Source organism: Synchiropus splendidus, chromosome 17, assembly GCF_027744825.2.
Source record: "Synchiropus splendidus isolate RoL2022-P1 chromosome 17, RoL_Sspl_1.0, whole genome shotgun sequence".
Classification (NCBI taxonomy): domain Eukaryota; kingdom Metazoa; phylum Chordata; class Actinopteri; order Syngnathiformes; family Callionymidae; genus Synchiropus; species Synchiropus splendidus.
Window position 1 is genome coordinate 18,287,501 of NC_071350.1, and position 21,100 is coordinate 18,308,600.

General features: G+C 48.4%; 1 protein-coding gene across 6 annotated transcripts in view; it reads right to left on the bottom strand.

The window, feature by feature from the left end:
• The window catches only part of LOC128747926 (glutamate receptor 3-like), an 82,050-nt gene that overhangs the window by 39,084 nt on the left and 21,866 nt on the right, over nucleotides 1-21,100 (bottom strand). For all 6 annotated transcript variants that reach the window (XR_008412741.1, XM_053846170.1, XM_053846169.1 and 3 more), the window contains one exon: nucleotides 12,598-12,837. Coding sequence is in view for 5 of the 6 variants with exons in the window: in XM_053846170.1 (XP_053702145.1) it covers nucleotides 12,598-12,837 (240 nt within the window). In the remaining variant the exon portion in view is untranslated. The remainder of the gene's footprint in view (nucleotides 1-12,597; nucleotides 12,838-21,100) is intronic.

A 21,100-nucleotide genomic window follows, 5' to 3' on the forward strand; every position in this document is an offset into this window, starting at 1 on the left:
ATCCTACTTTGCCCACTAGAAAGATTTTCATCTACAGCTGTGAAAAACGCTCACGCACTCATATGGAATCCTCTTTCTCACACACACACACACACACACACACACTGGCCATCCACTCCTGCACACACACACACACACGCGAGTGTTATGTTCCGCTTTCTCTGGTGCTTTTATTTTGCTATTGCCTGTTCAGTTCCGTGTTTCCGTTTCCTTGTTTTTCCCAGCTTTTCCGAGCGACACGGCTGGCAGCTGTCAGCTTGTGTCGCCAGATGGTTGCTTCTCGTCCTCATGGTAAACTCAGCCTCCTCCTTGGTTACTCTCGTTCCTCCGTTTTCTGTTCATCGTTCCTGCTAGTTCCACCACCGAGCGCTTTTTGTTATTTGGGCCTCGTGAACAACCTCCGAGTACGTTTTCTGTTGTCAGGATTCACCTTATTCGCCTGTTTTCTGTTTCAGGTGTTTCCCTGCACCTGTTTGTGTTTTGGTGTCGACGCCCTTGGTTCATCGTTCCTGTTCGTCTTTATATTTATTGTAATAAATTGTAAAAACTACCCTCGCTCTCCTGCGTCATCTGTAAACCTGCTCAAATTCTGCTCCTGGGTTCGACATCCTTGACAAACCATGACAGCGAACCCCCCTCCAAAAGACGGCTCGCACACGTGACAGTCTATCGCTTTGTCTAACACAAAAGAAAACCTTTCCGTCACAACAAATGTTTTGACGCACCCTTGTGACTTCCCCTCGCTCACATGAAGACCCTCCACTGCACACACTCAACACATCTTTCACACTCATGTGAATACACCTCGTGCACACAAGTGAAAGCCTCTCTCTCTATATAGCTCTCCCCCACACACACACACCACTCCTACACTTTTCACACGTGAAAAGACACACACCACATAAACGTCTCACACACAAACAGAAATCTCTCTGCATCGAGCTGCACAATGTCACTTAAGTGCCTGCGAGGTTTTCACTGCTCCAGAGCTGCGTCTGCTTCGCATTTGAAGGTCTCAGTTTTGCCCTATTAAAGGAGCCTCTGGAGACGTGAGGAGGTGGAAGACTTCTGAAACAGGCAGGTAGCTCCATCCAATTGGATTTAAGCTGTCGCCTTTAGGCTTGGGCTCGTGTTAAACACTTGATAAAGAGGTGCTTCTCGGAGATATGAGGCGCCGCTGAAATCAAAACGCAGTTATAAACTTCCACCACAACAAACGTTTCATTGTTAATCTGGCTGAGAGGCGCGGCGCTCTTCACTAAAGAGCCTTGTAAAGCGCCAACCTCTGGCTCCGTTTTATTGTGCCACTTGAGGCTTCAGACTTAATGTGACAGTCAAGTTCCAAATCCCCCGAACCGAGGCTCATCTGCATCTCGCTGCACTCATAAACAGATATTTGAAAGTGGGTTAGAATCATCCTGTGGCCTCCGCAGCCGAGGAGAAGAGGAGGAGGAGGGTGTGGAGCCAAAACAGAGTCGGAGCAGGTGAAAGGGAAACTGAGGTGCGACCAGATGGGTCGGGTCGGTGTTCTGCTGCTGCTTGTTTGCTAGCTCACTGTGTCGTGCTGCCTTCATCTGGACCCAGTGCTGCAGTGGCGCCTTGTTTTAGCATCAAGACTCGCACCACATCCTGGTCTAAAGTCCATCCTGGAGGATCAAGAGTCAAGTTGACAGCGTCTGTTCTTATATTGTCGGTGAGTCGGAATGAAAACAGCTGGAGGGAGAACTGACTGTGAGGACCACAGGAAAACTAGCTAGCTAGCTGTGCCGAGCTAAGAAGCTATGGATCACTGAGGAGAGATAAACACCAACACAGAGAGTCATGTGACATTGTGTTGGACTGGACTCAATGAATCGATCACTCACACGTGCATTGCAGTGTTCTGGATGAGTCTTAGTCATTTTACATGGTTAAAATAACTAATTCCTTTGTATAAAATATATGATACTGAAGAAAAGTCTGGGTTCCTCACTCTGAGATGTTAAAAAAATACATTTATATCAGTGCAGTGGAGCACAGGGGTTGTGACACCTGTGGTCGTAACGCTCATAACAAGCTGAGCGACGCCCACTTCTTTGTTTATGGCCAAAACATCACCGCCAACAGGCCTGGCATGTGAACTACATCGCTGAGAAAGAATGGCAGAGAGAACATAAAACTCTAAAGGGGGAGCTCACTTCCTGCTGATATTACCGAGCAGTACTATCAGTACTGACACTATCATTAGCAGCTATACGCAGTAGTAGTACTGATGGCTATAGTAGAGTTAGTACACATCAGAATAGGAGTACTATTAAAGTAAAATCTCAATTAGTAGTGGCATTAGGTGTTGTAGAGCAAGTACTGCTGTAGTATCATCACAAATAGAAGATAATAATAGGCAATAATCGTAGTAGTAGCAGCAGTAGCAACAGCAAACACGTCGTAGTAGTAATAGCAATAGTACTAGCAGTCGTAGCAGTAGCAGTAGTAACTGCAATAGTCTCAGTTAAGCAGTACTAAAGGCAGTAGAAGTATTAACCACTGCAGTGGTAGTAGTAACAGTTGAATGAGTAGAAAGAGTAGTGTGGTGTAGTGATAATACTGACCTAGTTTATCTGTGTACCAGCATTTGAAAGACCATCGACATCACTGTCAAACTCAAATGAGCTCAGTAGAACAAGGTGGCAGTAGCCACAAGCTCACGGAAAGATGGGAGTCGAGAGGATCCAGGTGGAAATCCAGGACCGAACTGTAGTCGCCTGTTCCGGGACTCTGCGGCTTCTAAAGTTCTCAGAAGCAGAGAGGATATGACCATAGAAGGACATGCGGCAGTAGAGACGCTGCGATATATATATACGATGGAATTGATAATCCGCACACGTTTACAAAAAATCATTTGGAAAGCATCGGAGCCAAACACATTACCAGGAATTGCATCAATGGACGGAGAGCAGAGAGGGAAAACCGCTGGAGCCGAAAGAACAATTTCAGTCCATTCCATCAGTCGGCAGTTTAGCAACGCAGCCGTGGCCGAGTGCTGCAGTATCACTGGCTTCACGTCTGCTGGGAGGCCGGTTGCTTACACACAGAGAGTCAGCAAAGCTTCCCTCAGCAGGCAGACGTCCACTCGGTGACGCAACTGAAGCCGCGTCACTTCGGCAGCCGCCTGAACGTGGAGCGGCCTTCAGAGGGGCTGAGTGGCATCAGGCTTCACATTTGAACAAAGTACCTGGACTGTCGCAGTCGTGTTGGCAGTAGTAACACAACTAGTTTTCATGAGTAGCTCAGTCAAATTTCAGTCATACTGCTAGTAATAAGAAGCTTAAGGAAGAGTGGTACAATTAGTCATACAAGTACTGGCTACAATACCAGCGTTAGTAGCGGTATTTGTATTTATAGAAGGGTACGCTAAAATACTGTGAAGGTTGTAGCGGCAACAGTAATAACGGTTGTACAGTAGTACGGTCCTACTGCAAATGTAGCAGTGTTAAGTCAGAGTAGTTGAAGAGATAGTATTTAAAACTGGTCATTGCAGTAGTTATACAAATAGAAAAGGTGGTAGTAATACTGTAAGAACCAATATTTACTGTGACAGAACAGTACTTTTTTAGTTGCAGTTAAATGTGTCATAATAGACCCAGTAATATTAGTAGTCATTGTAGTAAAAGGAGCAGTACTCTTGTAGTTGTAGCAGTATTATCACAGTTGCTGTAGTTGAAATGGAAGTGTAACAATAGTAGTGATAGTGGAAGAATTGTGATATAGCCAGGGTAAAAACCGTGTCAATAGAAGCAGTATCATGACTTATATCAACAGTAGTACAGAGTTGAGTTGTATGTTGTAATTGTAGTACAGGTGTGAGTTGTATGAGAAGCAGTATCTAGAGAAGTCGTTCTATTGTTGCTAGTTGCGATGGGCGCAGAACTCTTGAGCAGGAGAGGAAGCTGTACTAGTTCAAACAAGGAAACTGGAAACTCAGTCAACGTCGCAGTGGTTGAAGAGGTAGTGCAGTAATGTCCTTCCTCTCAACACATCCTCAAAGTACTTTGCTTTAATGAGTAGTTTTAGGACACTTGTGTCCGCAGCCACACGGAGCTGAGTGGTGAACCAACTCAAGTGTTTGGTCGCCGCGGTTACAGCGGCACCATAAATGCATGAGGTGGTTTTTGGGAACTTTCTGGCTGCTTGGGTTGCGGCTGCATAATTCAGCCGTGTCAGTGGACAGAGCGCAGCAGCGAGGAGGAGAGTCCCAGCTTCCACCGCCGCCTCTGCATGCGTGGACCTGCCTGCATCGAAGGACAGCACCGGCCTCAGCTGCATCTGAGCAGTCCAGGGCGCCCCCCACACACACACACGCACCGGAGCTAATAAACGCTGAGTCAAATGGTTCCTCCAGATGTAATAAGAGCTGAAGTGGCCCCAGAAGAGCCAGGCTCTAACCAGGAAGTGCTGGAAGCAGCCACTCCCAGGGCTCCAGCTGTGGCACCGGTGCCTGCAAACGTCTCCGTCTGTGGCCGACCTTGTCCGATGTGTGAGGGACCTCCAGAGTGGACGGGTGCCAGGAGCGTCGCCGGCCTGGACACACGCCCTCAGAGACTCCACAAGTTATTGACAAGGGAAGGTGAATCATGTCACCATGACATCACCACTCCACAAGTCAGTCGTCTTCCCGACACTGACCTCAACAGATACAGTTGAAGAAGTACATAGTAGCAGCAATACACGGAGCAGTACCGACAGTACTGACACTATCATGAGCAGCTATAGGCAGAAGTAGTACTGATGGCTATAGTAGCAGTACTGAAAATAGTATGACACAGTAGTCATAGTATCAGAAGTAGTAGTATTTCTTTATGTAGTAAGCCCCGTAGATGCATTAGTACACATCACAATAGAGGTACTATTAAAGTAAAATCTCAATTAGAAGTAGAATAGGTGTCGCAGAACAAGTACAGTAGAAGTAACATCAGAAATAGAAGATGAAGTATTGGCATGAGAAGGAGTTTGGATAGCTGCATTGGCAGTATTATACTTAGCTGTAGTAGCAGTAGCAGCCACAGCAAAAATAATCATTGTAGGAATAGCAGTTGTACTAGCAGCAGTAATAACTGCAATTGATTCAGTTAAGCAGTACTAAAAGTAGAAGAAGTATTAATCATTGTAATGGTAGAAACAGTAGCTGGCGTTGGAGTAGCAGTATCAGAGGTAGCAGTCATTGATGGTAACTGTTTTTTGAGTAGTAGCATATGCGGTAGCATTAGTAGACTAGCCAGTAGCAGTAGTACCAAGGTAAAATCTGTTTTAGTGAAATACGAAAACAGTAGTGGTCGATGTTTTGTGGTATAAGAGGTAGTACAACTATTAGTAGTGTCAGTACTGTAGTATAAGAAGGTGAAGTAATGGCAGTAGTGGTGAGTAGAAGTAGAATTAGTAGGAGTATAGGTAATGGCAGTAGTACTGTGTGTAGCAGTAGCAGTAGTGATACTGCGGCAGAGGCATCTGGCAGCAGTGCTGCACGTGTGGCAGTCGTGCTAGTGGAAGGTGTGTGGGTGGGACCTTGAAGTAGAAGCCCTAAAGGCGACCAGCTCCATGAGAGCAGAGCGACGCTCCACCTGAGGTCAGCGGTGCTGCGGTAAACACTGAGATGACAGACGTCGCCATGGCAACAGCAGTGACACGGTTGCTGTGGCCGTGCACTAACTAGGAAGTTGTCAGAGCGGCAGAGTCACAACCGGATCCACAGCGTACCGGGCCCCTGGAGCCTGAAGGGCCTGGTGCATCTGTCGGGCTCCTGGAGTCTCCAGCCTGCCTGGAGTCTCCTGGAGCTGCACCGAGGTGTTGACGGAGCAGAACAGCTGCTTCCATCCTGCTTCCTCTCCGCATTAATGAGGCCACGTGCACGACTGCTGAGCGCCGCTCTTTAGCAGCTGCAATTCATGGGCTGTAACCTCGCAGAGACGTTCAGCCGCCGCGCCGCCATGACTCACCGCGCGCCACTTCCCTGCCAGTCCAACTAGTCAGGAGAGCGTCCGCTGGAATCTAACGCTTCGTCCTTGATGGCCACAGAAGCAGATGAGGATGAAGTGGGTTTGATGTGAAGCAGCTGGATGGACGCGGCAGCACAATGGTTTTAATGGTCTTCTCTGGTGGGAGAGGCGGCTCGCCCTGCTCCCTGTGTTTCCACTGGCTGACTTCTATGGAGCGGCACTGCAGAGCTGCGCCTGGGACAAGGAAGGTAGTGGAGCGGAACCAGACCCCGGTCCTGAGAAAGACCACACACACTCACACATACACACAGACACACACACACACACACACGCACGCAACACACACACACGCAACACACACACACTGACACACACACACACACACGCACACACACACAACACACACACACTGACACACACACTGACACACACACACACTCACACCACACGCACACACACACACACACACACACACACACACACACACACACACACACACACACACACACACACAGCAAGCCACTTCCTAAGCACACAGATGTCCCCACAGTCTCATATTCAGACGTGTCTTTGGACTCCATTATTTTTTTAAATAAAAAAATAAACTCAGTAAATTCAGTCATTATTATTAGTTATTATTGGTTATTACTATCAAGCTGGGCTCATTAAGAGGTATTTCTATCAAATGAAATTAGCTTTTGTTCCATGAAAAATATAATTTTGACATTCTATTATTATTATTCCCAGTCATGTTTTAGCCTTGTAAACAAGGCACAGCGCGGCTCTGCAGGCGGAGTATTAGCAGCTAATTGGTGAATCTACATCGTGTGTTTTTACTTAGATTTATGCCTCGCCTGCTCATTATACATACAATTTAGTGTTTCCCGGGAGGAGGAAATGCAAATTAATATATTAACCGGCGCTAAAAGCGACTCCACAGGCAGAAATAGTGTTTGGAATGTAGGTCAAGCAGCCTGTGTGTGTGGGGGTCAGAAGAGCTGTCCAAGGTCCTGAAAGTGGAGGCGCGCCAGTCCGCGCTCCCGTTACGCCGTTTTTAACGGGGCCGGGTCTTTAATCCGTAAATTGTGCTCAATTAATAACAGGAAAATATCTATATATACTTGCTGATTAATCACATATTCAGTCTGTATTATTGCTTTTAAACAATTTTCAGTCACCAGTTCCAGGTGATGTGGCCACCAGAACATCCAGGATGAAGGAGACGAAATAGAAACATAAAGAAGAAGGAACAAAAAAACTCACTGGAGGCCCCTGATGTTTAAGCTCACGTGTCCAGACTCACCATGAATTCCATCATTCAGGTGTGAAATATTAAAATGCGATGCATTTTGATGAATACATTCCAAAATTAAAATCTCTGCTCTTAAAATTTGTTTTTACTCTGAAACACAGAGATTTTATATCAACAAAATGAGAAAAGTGTCAATGTGATGCCACTCCAAAATAAATGTAAAAGCATTTAAAGGACGCCTTCAATGTATTTTTAAAACAATATGTCAGCAAATATTATTTTCTGCTAGCAAACTGTTTGTACAACTTTCTGTTCCTAAAAAAAATAAAATAAAACTCTCAGGGTAAAATGACATCGCACGATGTCATCGACAGGCGGCAGCCGGAGCTCACTTCACACTCAAGTCTCGCAGTAGCTGGGGAGGTGTGTGAGTCAAAGCTATTCACCACCCGGCATTTAAACTTTGAAACGCCGCGTCTCCAACACCTTAAGTGTCACGCGTAAATCACTCGCTCATCCATGCTTCCGTCATGTGTTCACCACCCCAGAAAGAGGGACGTGCTTGTTGTGAAGCTCCCTGGTGAGTGACAGGCTCTAGATGACCTTCAGGGGACACAAAGGGCTGAACAAAAGGCCGGTCCAGCGTCTGAGCTGTACCTGAGTGAGGCAGCAAACATGAGTGGAAGCGAAGGGGCGGGGCTCTGCCAGGCCAGCTGGTGCGGCCCAGATGCTCATCCACGGTTCAAGAGGTCTCATTCGCCGACAGCCATTAGGCGTTTTAATGAGGACGTTTGATTCAGGGGACAAACGCCTCTTTCACGTGTGCCAAGTTCAAAGTCTGTATGATCCTGTCCCAGCACTCCGGGGTGGACGGCGTCACTTCGGCGCCCGCTCCCTCTCACAACTGCAGCTCACACTCGCCGCCGCTGTGGAAGCAAAACCTGTTTGACGCGGACATTTTCAAACACGCAGGAAATTGAAAGTGTGGATTTGTAACTGGCGAAGTCATTGTTTCAGCATCAGCCGTCCAAATCCCATCTGCACAGGGAGGTCTGCTGGTTACGCTCCACACTGGGGAAGGTGGTGAGAGAAGCTCCTCCAGCGCTCAGGATGAAAGACATCTCACTCTCCTCCACCAGAAGCTCCAGTCCATCCGTCTCCGGTTAATGATCTTCTCTCCGTCTGTTCAATTGTGGAGCGGAAATGAAGACGGACTCTTCTTGGGATGAAAGTCTCTGTTCAGACGTGAGACATGAGTGGAAAGGCTCATTATTGTCACATGCTCTGCAGGATGTTACGGGCGCTCACAAATGATCAACACAGTCAGTCACAGGGGCCCCGGGCCCCTTCCTCTCCGGCCCTCACCGCAGCCGCTCTCTTTGTAATTAAAGTGACGCGGGGATGAGTGGAGGCTTCACAGCGCCAGAGTCTTGACGGGAACTGGCAGCCGGACCGCGGCGGCCAGCTCGCTCGCTGCGCAAACACAAGCTGTGCAGCGCTTGGGAATCCTGCCCAAACCCAGTGTTTACATTGTGTCTCGCCGTGAAGGCAGCGCGGGATGTTGCAGATGGTGAGGCGATAGTTTCATCACAGCAGGGGAGAGAGGACGCCGAGTCACAGGGAGGTCGTGAACTGCAGCACCTCGGTCACATGAGCCGAGAGCTCAGCGCCGTCAGATGCCAGAGCCAGTCGGCAAGTCACCTCAGTGAAAAATCCCAGTTACTCCTCCCGGACACATCAACCCAAGTTGGGACGTTGGAGAATCCTTGACCCTCCAAATATGCAACCCAAGATGGCTGTTTTCTGACTTCAATAACTGTGAGGCACTGAACTCGGCTGTGACTTGAGTCGCAGCTTCCACTTCCACAGCATTACGCTTAAGCAAAGGAGCGGAGGTCAAGAGGTCCAGACCTTTTTCTACCCCAAAACCTCCTTCTGGGGGAACATCGAGGTGTTCCAGAGAGACAGCGTGTCTTGGGTTTGCCTCTGGGCCTCTGCTCGCTTGGTCCTGCTCAGAGAACCTAACCAGAACACCGTCCCGCAGACCTTACTGCAGCGATACCCTGAGCCCAAGTGAGACCAGATGTGGTGAAAACCACGTCCAGTTCCACTCCGACTTTGTGGGGCTGGAGATCAAGAGCAGCTTATCATTTTTAGCTCAACTCATTCTTCACCCCGATGAGTCTTCAGGACCACAGAGTCTGTTCTGATCTCGGTAGCTCACATGCTCCATCCTCCTCTCAACCATGAACAGAAGCTCAAGACAACTGCTCCTCTTGGAATTGAACCTCCATCTTTCCCAACTGAGGACCACACTCTCGTACTTTCCAGAGCAATGCTCCAATTTAATTCCAACCAAACCGGACTCTTAAAAGGACTAGGACTCGGACGGTGCGCCTGGACCCTCAACCACTCATGCCCACAGGACGGGGTCCGCATGAAAGTAAATCATTGGAGGCATGTAAACCCAGGCAGTCGGCTCCGAGAGAATGTCTTTCATGTGGCTGATCAAACACCCACCTGAATGGGAGATATGTAAAGCCAGGCGGGGGAGGAGCTCGTGTCCTAGAAATGCTCAGCGTCGGGTTAAAAATACCTGGGATCCACAGTTTGGGCCGCGAGGCGGACTCGGACGGAGCCCAGCCACGTCGCAGCACTCGCACTTTCAATCACCAGTTCCTTGGATTTGGCAGCGCAATATGTTGTGTAACGCGTTGTTGCCATATCAACAGAGGCGGAAGGAGCCGAGGAGTCTGGAGTCTTCAGTCCTTTTAGCCGAGCACTTCCAACGTGTCACGTCGAATGGGTCTTCAATCCTCTCAGGTTGTTGCTTTTCACTCTTCGCTGGATGAAGACTGGCTGCATTTAAAAGTGATTTTCTAAACGGAATAGAAGGGGAACAATAGCAGTATCACAACAAGAAAGCAGGACATCCCGCTGGTCTGGTTTTCAATTCCCGCCTTCACACTTTCAGTCCTCCGATTGCATCATTACTTGTTTTCAAGGCTGCAACACCGATGCTCCTCGCTTCTTGACAGCTGACAATTCCGTGTTTGAGTCTTTATTTCAAACGAATCACAGCTTCCATCAGGAGAATCCAACTTTTTTCCCGGGCTCCTCTGCTGCCTCCTTGTTGCCATGGGCACCGTCCGCCCCCGCCCAGCTCCAGCCGACCGCGGCGTGCCTCAAGGCTGCGTGGTCGAACCGCTGCGCTTTATCACCTGCGATCGATCACAGCGTTTGTCTTCCCTTCTGACGGTCGTGACACTCAGCTTTATCTCAGCCCCCTCTCAAGACTCCGACGCCTCGGAGCCTGTACCTCTGCCAACTTTCGCTCACGGTGATGGCAGAGAAAGTGCTTCTTCAGGCGGCTGGCGTGGCGTCGACAGCCATCCATTCCAGCCCTTTTCAACTCCAAAACATTTTAGTCTTCGGCTCGCTTGTGCCAAACCTACCGTGCACGTCTTCACCACTGCAAATGACTGTGTGGCTCAGTCACGGTATTGTCTTGTATTGAGCTAATATGTTGACTTCAACGTCACTATTTTAGTTGTCATTATTTTAAATTGCTGTGTGACTGTTCGAACACACGAATATCTCAATGTTTGATCACTTGGTTCACAAGTGTGAGACACAAAAGTGAACATCGAAGGCGTTGGACAGTATTTAATCTAGACCCGGGCTTCTGAACCTTAATAACCTCAGGGTCCACCTTTTCCAGAACAAATAGATCCGGGGCCCGTTCAAGTTCAGTTCATTCAACTCCATTCATTTGTGTTCAATAACCATTTCCTTGCAAACAAAACCTTGTGAAATGGCATGAAACCATGAGATCAGCATCAAGTCATCATGTCATGGAAAAGTCCAACCAGCAGCAGAAAAAATAAATATAATAGAAAAATAAATATAATAAATCAACGTGTAAATATAAAATATTTTCACATATTTTTTCGTCAATAAACTCTAAAGGAGATAAGTAAAGTGTAAATGAAAGTATTCCCATATTTTTTTTTACATATCTATTATTATATATATTTCATTTTAACAGCTCCAACAGGTGAACAGTGTTTACTGTTGGGGGCGCCATGTATTTTTTTTCTTTTCAAGAACTTCTCTCACAGATTTGTCAAGTCAATTCACTGACTCACTACTGCCACCATATGAGTCTAGTGTAAAGGTGTAAAACAAAAAACTTGGAGCGGCCCTCTAGGGGGCGCTCGTGGCCCACCCATGGACCCCGGCCGTATGCTTAACAATGTGCAGCCTGCACCCAGTGAGGCAGGGTTTCCACCGGCAGCTGAACCCTCATCACCGCTCACAAGCTCCGGATCATGTGAGGAACCCTCCGTCTCATCCTTAATTCCCTCCACAACCCTTCACTCGCAGCCCTTTATCACCGCATCAGTCCTTGACAATTGGAACGTGGCCCGGGGGAATGAAGTCGCCACTTTGAACCGTCAGAAAAGGCCTCTGCACGTTAGTGCGCCCACTGAGACTCTCCTCCTCTCGACCTCATGCTCTCTGACTCTGGTCGCCATGGTAACGCTTAAACATGCCTTCAAAACAGAACACCGAATATAAAGTGCATGAACATTTAAAATTAGCATATGGTCATATTGATGGGAGCCCTGAGCTTGTTTCTCTGCAGCGAGACGGTTCCATCAGCCGCGGTGAAGCCATATTTCAAGTACGACTCCTGGTATTGTTTGTTAAAAACGTCCTTCTTCTTGGAAGTGGTTGGCTCTTCTTCTGTCTCTTCGCACAGAAACGGCTGTTTCCTACTTGTTTTGTGAGCTTGTGGGTTACATTTTGGCTGTCATGTGACCGAGGCTTAACCGAGAGAATCCGGTCATTTTTCAGAATAAAAGACCCTTCAGACTCAGATAATACACAAAATGGAAAATAATTCATTAGTTCTTGTGCGACCCGGTACCAACTGATCCATGGGCTGGCACCGGTCCCCGACCCGGAGGTTGGGCACCAGAGCCTTCAGTGTAACCCTGAAAACTGGGAGGTCTCCAGCCCACCATCTCGACCTGAGCAGAGGTGAGCGGCCCTCACGCAGGTCCCCACTGGGCCTCTGTGCACGTGTGTGGTGTTGTGTTCTTCCCAGCCTGGCTGGCAGGACTGCAGCCACCTGAGTCTGTAAATAGTCGCCCTACATGCAGAGAACAGGATGCACAAGTTCTCCATTTTGATTTGATCCAATTACAGCTAAACGGTGATCAGAGCGTGCGGCGGATGAGAAGCTCAGCAGCACCTGGGAGTGAGTCACTCCAGACGGCGGAGAGCTATTGAACGCCTCCCCCAGCTGCTTCCCAGCGCCGTGTAGGACCATTACCGCCGCACATGACATCAGGCGGAGGAGCTCCTCACCTCGGTCAGTGTCGTACAGGTAGACGAACTTCTCCCACTTGTAATGGTCCAGGAGGCTGAGCACGGCTCCCCTCAAGCTGGGCCTCATCTGGATGACAAACTGCACGTCGGCGTCGATGGGGAAGCTGGGCGTGATGAAGGAGGTGTGCAGCGCCCCACAGAAAGAGGTCAGCGTGTTCATGGACCTGCGGTCGTAGAAGCCGAAGATGGCGTAAACTCCTCGGGAGAACTGGGAGCAGACTGCGGAGAGAGAGGGAGAGAGAGAGGGAGGTGACATTGTGGAGGTTCATCTGGTCATCTGGTGAGGAGCGTTGACTTCTCCTCGGCTCAGAAACCATCGCAGGATCCTGCCCTGGCTCTTAATGGACACATGAGCAGAGATGAGCGCGCAAATGTGCAGGCGCCGGACCGTGGTGCAGCGTCAGAGATTTATAGCCACCGCTGCACTCTGCCATCTGCAAGACGGGAAACGCAGCCCAGCCACAAACAGGCGCTGCATCAAGCTCTTGCTCGCCGCAGCTATCTCACGTAACGCCACGTATCGACAGCGTTTGAATGGGGTCGTGACCTTCTTTGTAACCACGGCTCAGGAGTCAATGTTGACCGACGTTATGACCACGGTTGGGTGATGGTCCTGCTCTGGATGGCAGACACCAGTCTGGTTAAGTGATGTATGTCCTTTTTATGGGCACTCAGGTTTCCTCCCACAGTCTTTAAACATCGGATTACAGCAGTGATTCTCCATTATTTTCTGTCGCGCCCCTCCCAGGAAGAGGTGAACGCGTCCCGCCCCCAACTCTCCCCCGCCCCTGTAAATAGTGTCATTTCTCTATAAGATTATTGTCAGTACCCCTCTGCATAACCTTGTTTCCTTGTTAATATTGAAGAAAAGAAGATCATATAGATCAACTCCAACCACTTTATTAACTTAGTTTTTGTCTGTAACGTAAAAGACTTAATGGTATAAGAATAAGAAGCCACATTTTTCAATGTGAATGAATGTGGTATATGACTGAACCAAATGATGGAGCCACACATACATTTAAACAACACAATATTGTTTATCTAGCATCAGTTTGACAGTAAGACAATAAATCACCATGGAGGCTATAGTCAAGTTTTATATCGCCAACTAAAGCTCTTTTAATGTCTTGAAAATATTTGCATCAGAATCTCAATTTTACAAGAATTTCAAGTCCATTCAGAGCGGTGGAAACCCTGGACATTGTGTAGTGAAAAACCTCCCTGAACCAAAGCAAACAGAAGCTTTAGTTTGCTTTGGTTCAGGGAGGATTCCTCCATGTTTGTTGTTGTTGTTCTCATCCCAGCTGCCACGTGTCTGGTGCATCAGTGGGATCAGTGGAGCAGGAACTCCTGCACTGACAAAGGTTCCCTGCTGTCTGGAGAGAGAACTGTTCAGTTAAATTAAATTAAATTAAATTATTTTTATTTTTTTGTTGTTGTTGTAATGAATTAATCGGCATTACTCATTTAAGTCCCAACAGCCTTACAATGCTAACCTGCTCTGCTCAGGGCAGGAACGACAGACTCTGCTGCTTCTGCACAGGAGTCTTGTGTTCAACTGAACCAGAGTCATGCCATCAACCGGCGACACGGTTTTCAAGACTCATTCACAAGGTTCATCTTTTTGAGGATAGAAATGTTTCTCGTGGTGAGAAGGTTGCTTTTAAAGCCTTTGTTTGAAGAGTGAAGCCCTGTGATAGTGACTTCAGTTCCAAGGTCATCTCTACATTCCCTACACTCCTGAACGCTGTGTGCACTATGCAGCTACCAAAACAGCTTCTTGCGTTGACAGCCTAACTGTGGTCCAAACCTATGTAAAGCGACTGGAGCTGAGTAAAACTCCTGTGTCTGTTGATGGCAAACCCTCCAGGGGAGCGGTGGGAAATCTGACAGTGACGCTGTGACGTCGCCGCCCTGACAGCAGCGACCTGTGCACCTCTGTCAACACCACTTCAGTCAGCCACACTGATCGATGCCATTTAACATATGCCAGGATGAGTCACGGGCGGCTCACAGGCCCCGCCTCCCACTGCGCGGCGCGAGGCCGGGACAGCTCAGGGAGTCACAACTGATCAAATCAAGAGGATTCAGTCTTAACACTTCCCTTTAATCGCGAGAGTCATTTCTGAGGGAGAAGAGGTTGGCAGCAGCGTTTAGGATAAACAAGCGGAGGGGACTACGACAGAGCTGCCTGGGTGAAGTTTCAGATATAAAACACTGGGGATGCTCCGATCGATCGGTCATCGATCGTGATCGGCCGATGTGATCCCTCACTGCCGATCACAACAACTGATCACGTGTGACAGCCAGCGCTCTGATGAAGACCCGCTGGTTGTCCCAGCTGCTCAGTCAGCAGCAGCCGTGAAGATTCTTTCATTCTGTCATGTAAAGTTTGCAGCACATGCACGGGAGAAAGCTGCGCAGGGAAGCGCCTTCAAATGAAACACGCCATTTAAAGCTCCAGCACTTGACAGAGCACAGAGAGTTTTCCAGGCTCATGAAAGTGAGGGCGCATGTTCCTCAGCAGCTGTTAGCGCAGCTGACACTTAGCAACACCCGCGGGTCCGAGCGTGACACTCGGAATGATAAGAAATAATTACTAATCTCACAGAGCCTGAGATGACCAGCCTTTCTCAGGTGTAATATACGCAGAAACAGAAACAACTGGAGTCAGGTGTGCAACTACTATTAACTATCATTAATGCAGTGCTCTCTGTCTCGGAGTCCTACGATGGAGGATCTAGACTCACCAAACTGCGACGTCCCACATCAAATGAAATGTTTTTCAGTTGAGTCCTTTTGACAGAACAGTTGCTGCATTCTGCAATTTTTCCCCTATTTTTTACCTTCTTGAAGAGGTATATTAAAACCAGTCTGAATTAAAATGATGTAATGGTTCGTGTACACAGAAGGATGACAAACTCCTTGTCAATCCATGTGATCGGTATCGGTGATCGGCAGCAAGAGCCATGATGGGAGCCTCCGTATGAAACACACCTCCCCTTAATGGGAAGAGAGGATCGGCTCTGTACAGGATGGTAGAGGAAGAGAGACACACAGCGCGATTCAACACAGCAATACGTGAATCTATCCGTCCACCCTCCTCAAGGTTAAACTGCTGCTCTTCCCCTGAAGGACCAGCGAACTCATGAAGCAGTAAACACAAGTCTAATGCAGCGAATTCCCCCGATAATGATCCTCAACGAGCCTCCGGCTGATTTATTACTGGAGGAGTTTTCGCTCTGTGCACGAGTGCGGACGCCACCATCTCAAACCATCCTCACTGTGGTCCACCTCCCTCCTATTTTCTCCCTCAGCTACCACACACCCAGCCGCCACTGTCCTCACTGCTTTCCTCTGCCTCGCCACAGCTTGTTAAACTTAACAGGTAGAAGCAGCCTCTCGCCGCCGCCGCCACACTTCCTCCAGAAAGTCTGTGCTCGGCAAACCTGCTGACAGAGGGGCGAAGCCAGAACTGTGGGATCACTTCTGAGCAGAAGAGCATCTTAAAACCCCGCTGTCCTGGGCAGATCGAAGGACATCGAGCGAGGAGCCACACTCGGCCTGGATGTTAAAGTGAAAACTGGGAGTGAGGAGAATGACAATCCCGCTGAGAAGCAGAAGGGACGAAAAACAAAGGACAAACAGTGGAGGCTCGCTCACAGCCACACACCAGTTGGGTTCTGGGTGGAAGCTTTTCATTCGCGCAGAGGCGGAAGTGGACACGACGTCTGAGAAGATGCGCTGTCACTCAGACAGAATTTCTAGTTCATTCAGGACTAAAATCCAAATCTCAACATACATCAACGGAGCAGGAGCAGCCGTCTCTGGTGCAAAGGAAGTGGTGGGTGAAGCAAGGTTTGTGAGGTTGATCCTAACATCAAACCCAACTTCACTTCACGTCTTGTGTTTGTTGCCTTGAAACTGTCACCAGGCCACAGCAAGCGGAGCGTCCTGGTCCAGGAACACCCTGAGGACGGCCTTTCTTTGTCCACTTCTTTCACCCTACGCTCAGTGGGGCCACAGGCAAGTGAAAAATTCAGCTCCACCACTGTCTTTTGAATTTCCACCTTGCTATCCAACTCCACACCTGCTGTTCAGAGCCGCCATTATCCAAGAAAAGGAAGTGAAAAATGCAACTTCTGACTTTCTCCCTCTTGTTTCCTCTTTAATCACTCAGCATCTAACCCCAAACTTGGGGCGAAAATAGCAGAGAGCAAGAGGCCTCGGATCACATGACTGTTCAGTATCGTCCATGAAACATGCTCCAACAATTATTTAGAAGAAATAGAACCTGTATTTCCAATAAGATCAATAAACCGTTGCTGTGCTGCCGCTATCTTATTTTATTATTTCAAGAGAAACCAATGACTCATAACTAATAAACACCAGCAGCAAACGGGAGGTGGATGTTGTGGGTCTCCAGCACAGGAAGGCAGGAGCCGAGTCTTTCTGTGTGAAGCCTGACACACCGAGAGGTTGAGTCTGTCTGTCTGTCTGTCTGACTCCCACCAAAGTACAGCAGCTACTATAGAAGCGCAGCTATTGTCACTCAGTACGGCGCTCTGAAGCTAAGAAGCTGGATTCAAGTGAGCATCGCTGATCCTTTAATTATAGAGCAACAAAAATAGGCCTTTTGTTACGCAACTCTGGGTCACTCTTATTCCCCAAATGATGTAATCGCTGTACTCACTCAGCAGCACTCTGCTTTCAGAGCGAGACGTCTTGTCCACTTACTGCTGCACGCAGGCTAAAACCCTGGGAGAAAACTAAGCCTCCACGCGGCTCCGCGCTGTTACACACCTACACCAGACCTGGGCAAAGTGCAGCCCGGGGGCCATATGCCGCCCTTTGCCTGTGTTTTTGCGGCCCTCACGAGGTCAGACTAAAACTATACAACTGAAAACTTGTCATTTTCCTACTTCCGTTATGTCCAGTACTAGTTCAACAGTTACAACAGCACAATCAAGACTTAACTGTTGTCTTCTTTTCGTTGGTCATTTTAGTATTTACCTCAAAATTCGTTCAAAGAAAATTCAAAACATACTTTGAAATAATTTGCCTTTTCATCTTAGATGGTTGGTCCATAGATTTATGATGACTTCTACTCAAATAAATGCATGAAAAATCATTTTTAGAGGGTTGATGCCATATCTACATTTCTTAATAACCTTTTATGGTTCATTTCGTCCTCATGACTTAAGTTTGTTTCCGTCATGTTCCGCAGTTATCGCCGCCGTTCTTTTGGCCAGATGGACCCTCACAACAGTCACAGTTTAGCATGTGGTCCTTTAGGACATTTAACTGCCCACTCCTGCCCTGAACCAAGGCCAAGTTTGATCATTCTGCAGAGTTTGTCTGAAGAGGGTCCGACTGTGAAGAAGACAGTTGAAGTCAGGGTGGAAGTGAAACGTGGCAGTCTCATCCTTAACATCTGATACTCTTGGCGTCTTTATTCTCTCACACCCCAAACTCTCCTCCTCCGGGCCCCTCCCTCTCTTGTCCAGCCACCATGACAGAAACTTGAACCTCTTTGGTTTTGTGGTGATGGGATACTCAAAACTATTGCTGCATGCTCCTTATTTTCTCAGAACGAAATGGTCGAAATGGTAAAATCAGTGAAGGATGTTATCTTTTCTATCTGCGAGAGAGCTGTCAAAACTTCAAATCATGGCGGTGGTGATGCTGGGTACCAATTGATAATTGAACAGAATACTTCACTAAAATCTCATGGAAAAGTCCAAAATGTATCAATGGATTTTGGCAAAATGCATCAAAAGAACATTGGACCTCAGTCTAAGTGGGGAAATAATGACGTTATGAACAAACTACCAGGTCTGTGAAGCAGCTGCACCACAGCTTAAAAGGGAGGCACCACGGCTTCAGAAAAAAGGGAACGGAAATCTGTCGCTCATTCCAGCCGGACTTATGAAGAGACGGACCAGTGAGGACAGCTGCAGACGGGAGAGAGATTCACTTCTCACGACGGATTCTACACCAACAGACTGAAACGCTCATCAAGCCTGTGTTACGTCAGCGTGAGAAGCGAGCTCAACTGGTGAATCTCATCTGTGTGTGTGTGTCCAGTCCTGACTCCTCCATCCTCCACTCCACTCCAGTGGTTTAGGTTCTCACAAACGCTCGAGGTAAAGTGTGTTCATGCGCTGGTGAATATTCCAAGCCTGTTCTCCCCCCGGGCGCCAACATCCAGCCCTTGTGCCGGGGCAGGTTCTCCAGCACGGCTGCCAGTGTTGGAAACATCTCCCAGCACTGTGCTCCAGTTCAGGCCAGCCGTGGTGTCAGTCAGGAGTCGGGAGGCGTATCTGATCTGGTCCAGCGCAGAGGTCACGTGGGGGCATCTTGTGAGATGCTGAGTGGGTGTTTTTCCTCGGGTTGTCCTCCTCTCTCAGATTACAGCCTTTGAGAGTGAAGCATCTCTGCCAGCGTGCTCCCCTGCTCTTGCTTGCTCCAGCCAAAGAGCCAGCTCACTGGCTGGATTAGCCCTAATCTTAGAAGCACAGCTCAAAGCAGCCCACATACGAAAACACCAGCACAGAAGAGAAACCTACATCAGACACCGCCTGTGGCTGTTGGAGTCTTACATGGAAGAATACACCCGCTGCACAGTGGAAGACTGCGAGCACGCCACCTACACACGCTTTGCATTCCACCGCAGAATACAATCCAAGCGCCGCTTCATCCAGAGGAAATTGATTCGGGTTATGAAGCAGCGCTGCTCGGGAGGCGCTCCACCGCTGATCTTCATCTGAACTAGCACGTCACGTAACGTGTCGCCTCGGATTTCCAAAACTTAATTCGCTGTGTAAAAGACCTTTTACTTTGTCTGCCAGAGCAACGCTGGTGAGGCAAAGGTCACGACGGCAGCAGGAGAAGCCCTTCCTTCACGTGTCTCTCACCGCCAGCACGAACAGGAAACACTTCCACGCCTCATTACACCCTGCTCGAGCAACTGCTCTGCTTCCTGGGATCCTTGATGATTTTCACAGCCACTCACAGCCAATGTCACACGGCCATCACAACCTTCAGGGTCCTCACCTGCTTCTCAATTCATCCCACACAACAATAATGGACCTTCAGCACCACCCTGCTCGGTCTCCATCACCTCTCCTGCTCAGGTCCGCCGTCATCACCACCCTCATTTGTCGTCCTCTACCTCCTGGATGTTTGGAGATGAAGAGCAGAAGTGTCTCTCCTCTCCACTAACCATCTGTCTCCAAGCTTCTCCCCATGTCCCGCTGATCCACTCATGTCCTTTCACAGTCACCACCTGAGTATCTTCAGCTCCGACTCCTGAGTCTCTAAACCACACGTCAGAGGTGGGCAACTTCCTAAGGGGCCAGGTCCTATATGTTGAGCCTTGACAGGGGGCGTCAAAGCCCAAAGAAAGTGCAGAGAATATGTTGGTTTGTTGTGTTTTATTTCATCTAAAACACATTCCATTTAACGATTCATACATTTCAAAACCTACTTTCAATTCTGATGTATTTTAAGGGGCAAGAAATACACGGAAAAGTTGAACAATTAAGAAAAATAATCCAACGAGAAAGTTATCGTTCATTTGTACCATAATGAACAAAAAACAATGCACAAGACAAAAACGTCAGCGACCACAACGTCAGTTTTATGGTTTGACTCCAGGAGGGCCATATAAATACATTCAAAGGGCCGCATTTGGCCCCCAGGCCACACTTTGCCCAGGTCTGGCATACACCATGGCTGTCCTATAGAGGCCACCCTGCCTGCACTCTCTTCTTCACCTCCCTTGTCCATCACTCTGAATCACTGACTCCAAAAATCTGTTTTCACTATTTCACTACACACTCACGATCAGCAGCTAAAAGCCGGACGCATGATGTCAACAGGAAGTTCAAGAAGGTCCCACACAGCATCCTAGACCCGGCATCATCTCGTATGGAGCGACTCGACCGAACCACCTGCGAACAGAGATTAAAGCTGGCGCCACAGTATGGACTCACAAAAGCCAGAAAGAAAGGAGAGGAAGCGAAGCAGCGTTTAAAAATCCACCGCTGAAAGGAAGTCAAAAATCTGCCGCTCCCATTAAAGCAGCACGGAAATAAGCAGCACCCTGGTGCTGCATCTGGAGCGCGGCCTGCTTGTGTAAGGAAGCAACACGCCGCAGCAGCAGCAGCAGCAGCAGCAGCGTCTCCGGACTGGAGCTTGTCAGCTGCGATCACCGTCTTATGAGTTCTGCTCTGACATGTTAACTCATCCTGACACCCGGGACTCCAGCTGAACCCATATCCACCGGCTTTGGCCCCGAAACGCTCCGACACTGACGTCTTGCAGCTTCAGAAGCAGAAAGCCCAGTTTTGTCGAAAACTATCTCCAGTTTCCTCCAAGATACGGAGTCTGGTCCACTTCCTAGCATTTGTCTGTTGGAAGGAAGCCAAAGGCATAAGCGCTGCGTCATGACCTTTCAGCACCAACGTAGCCAACA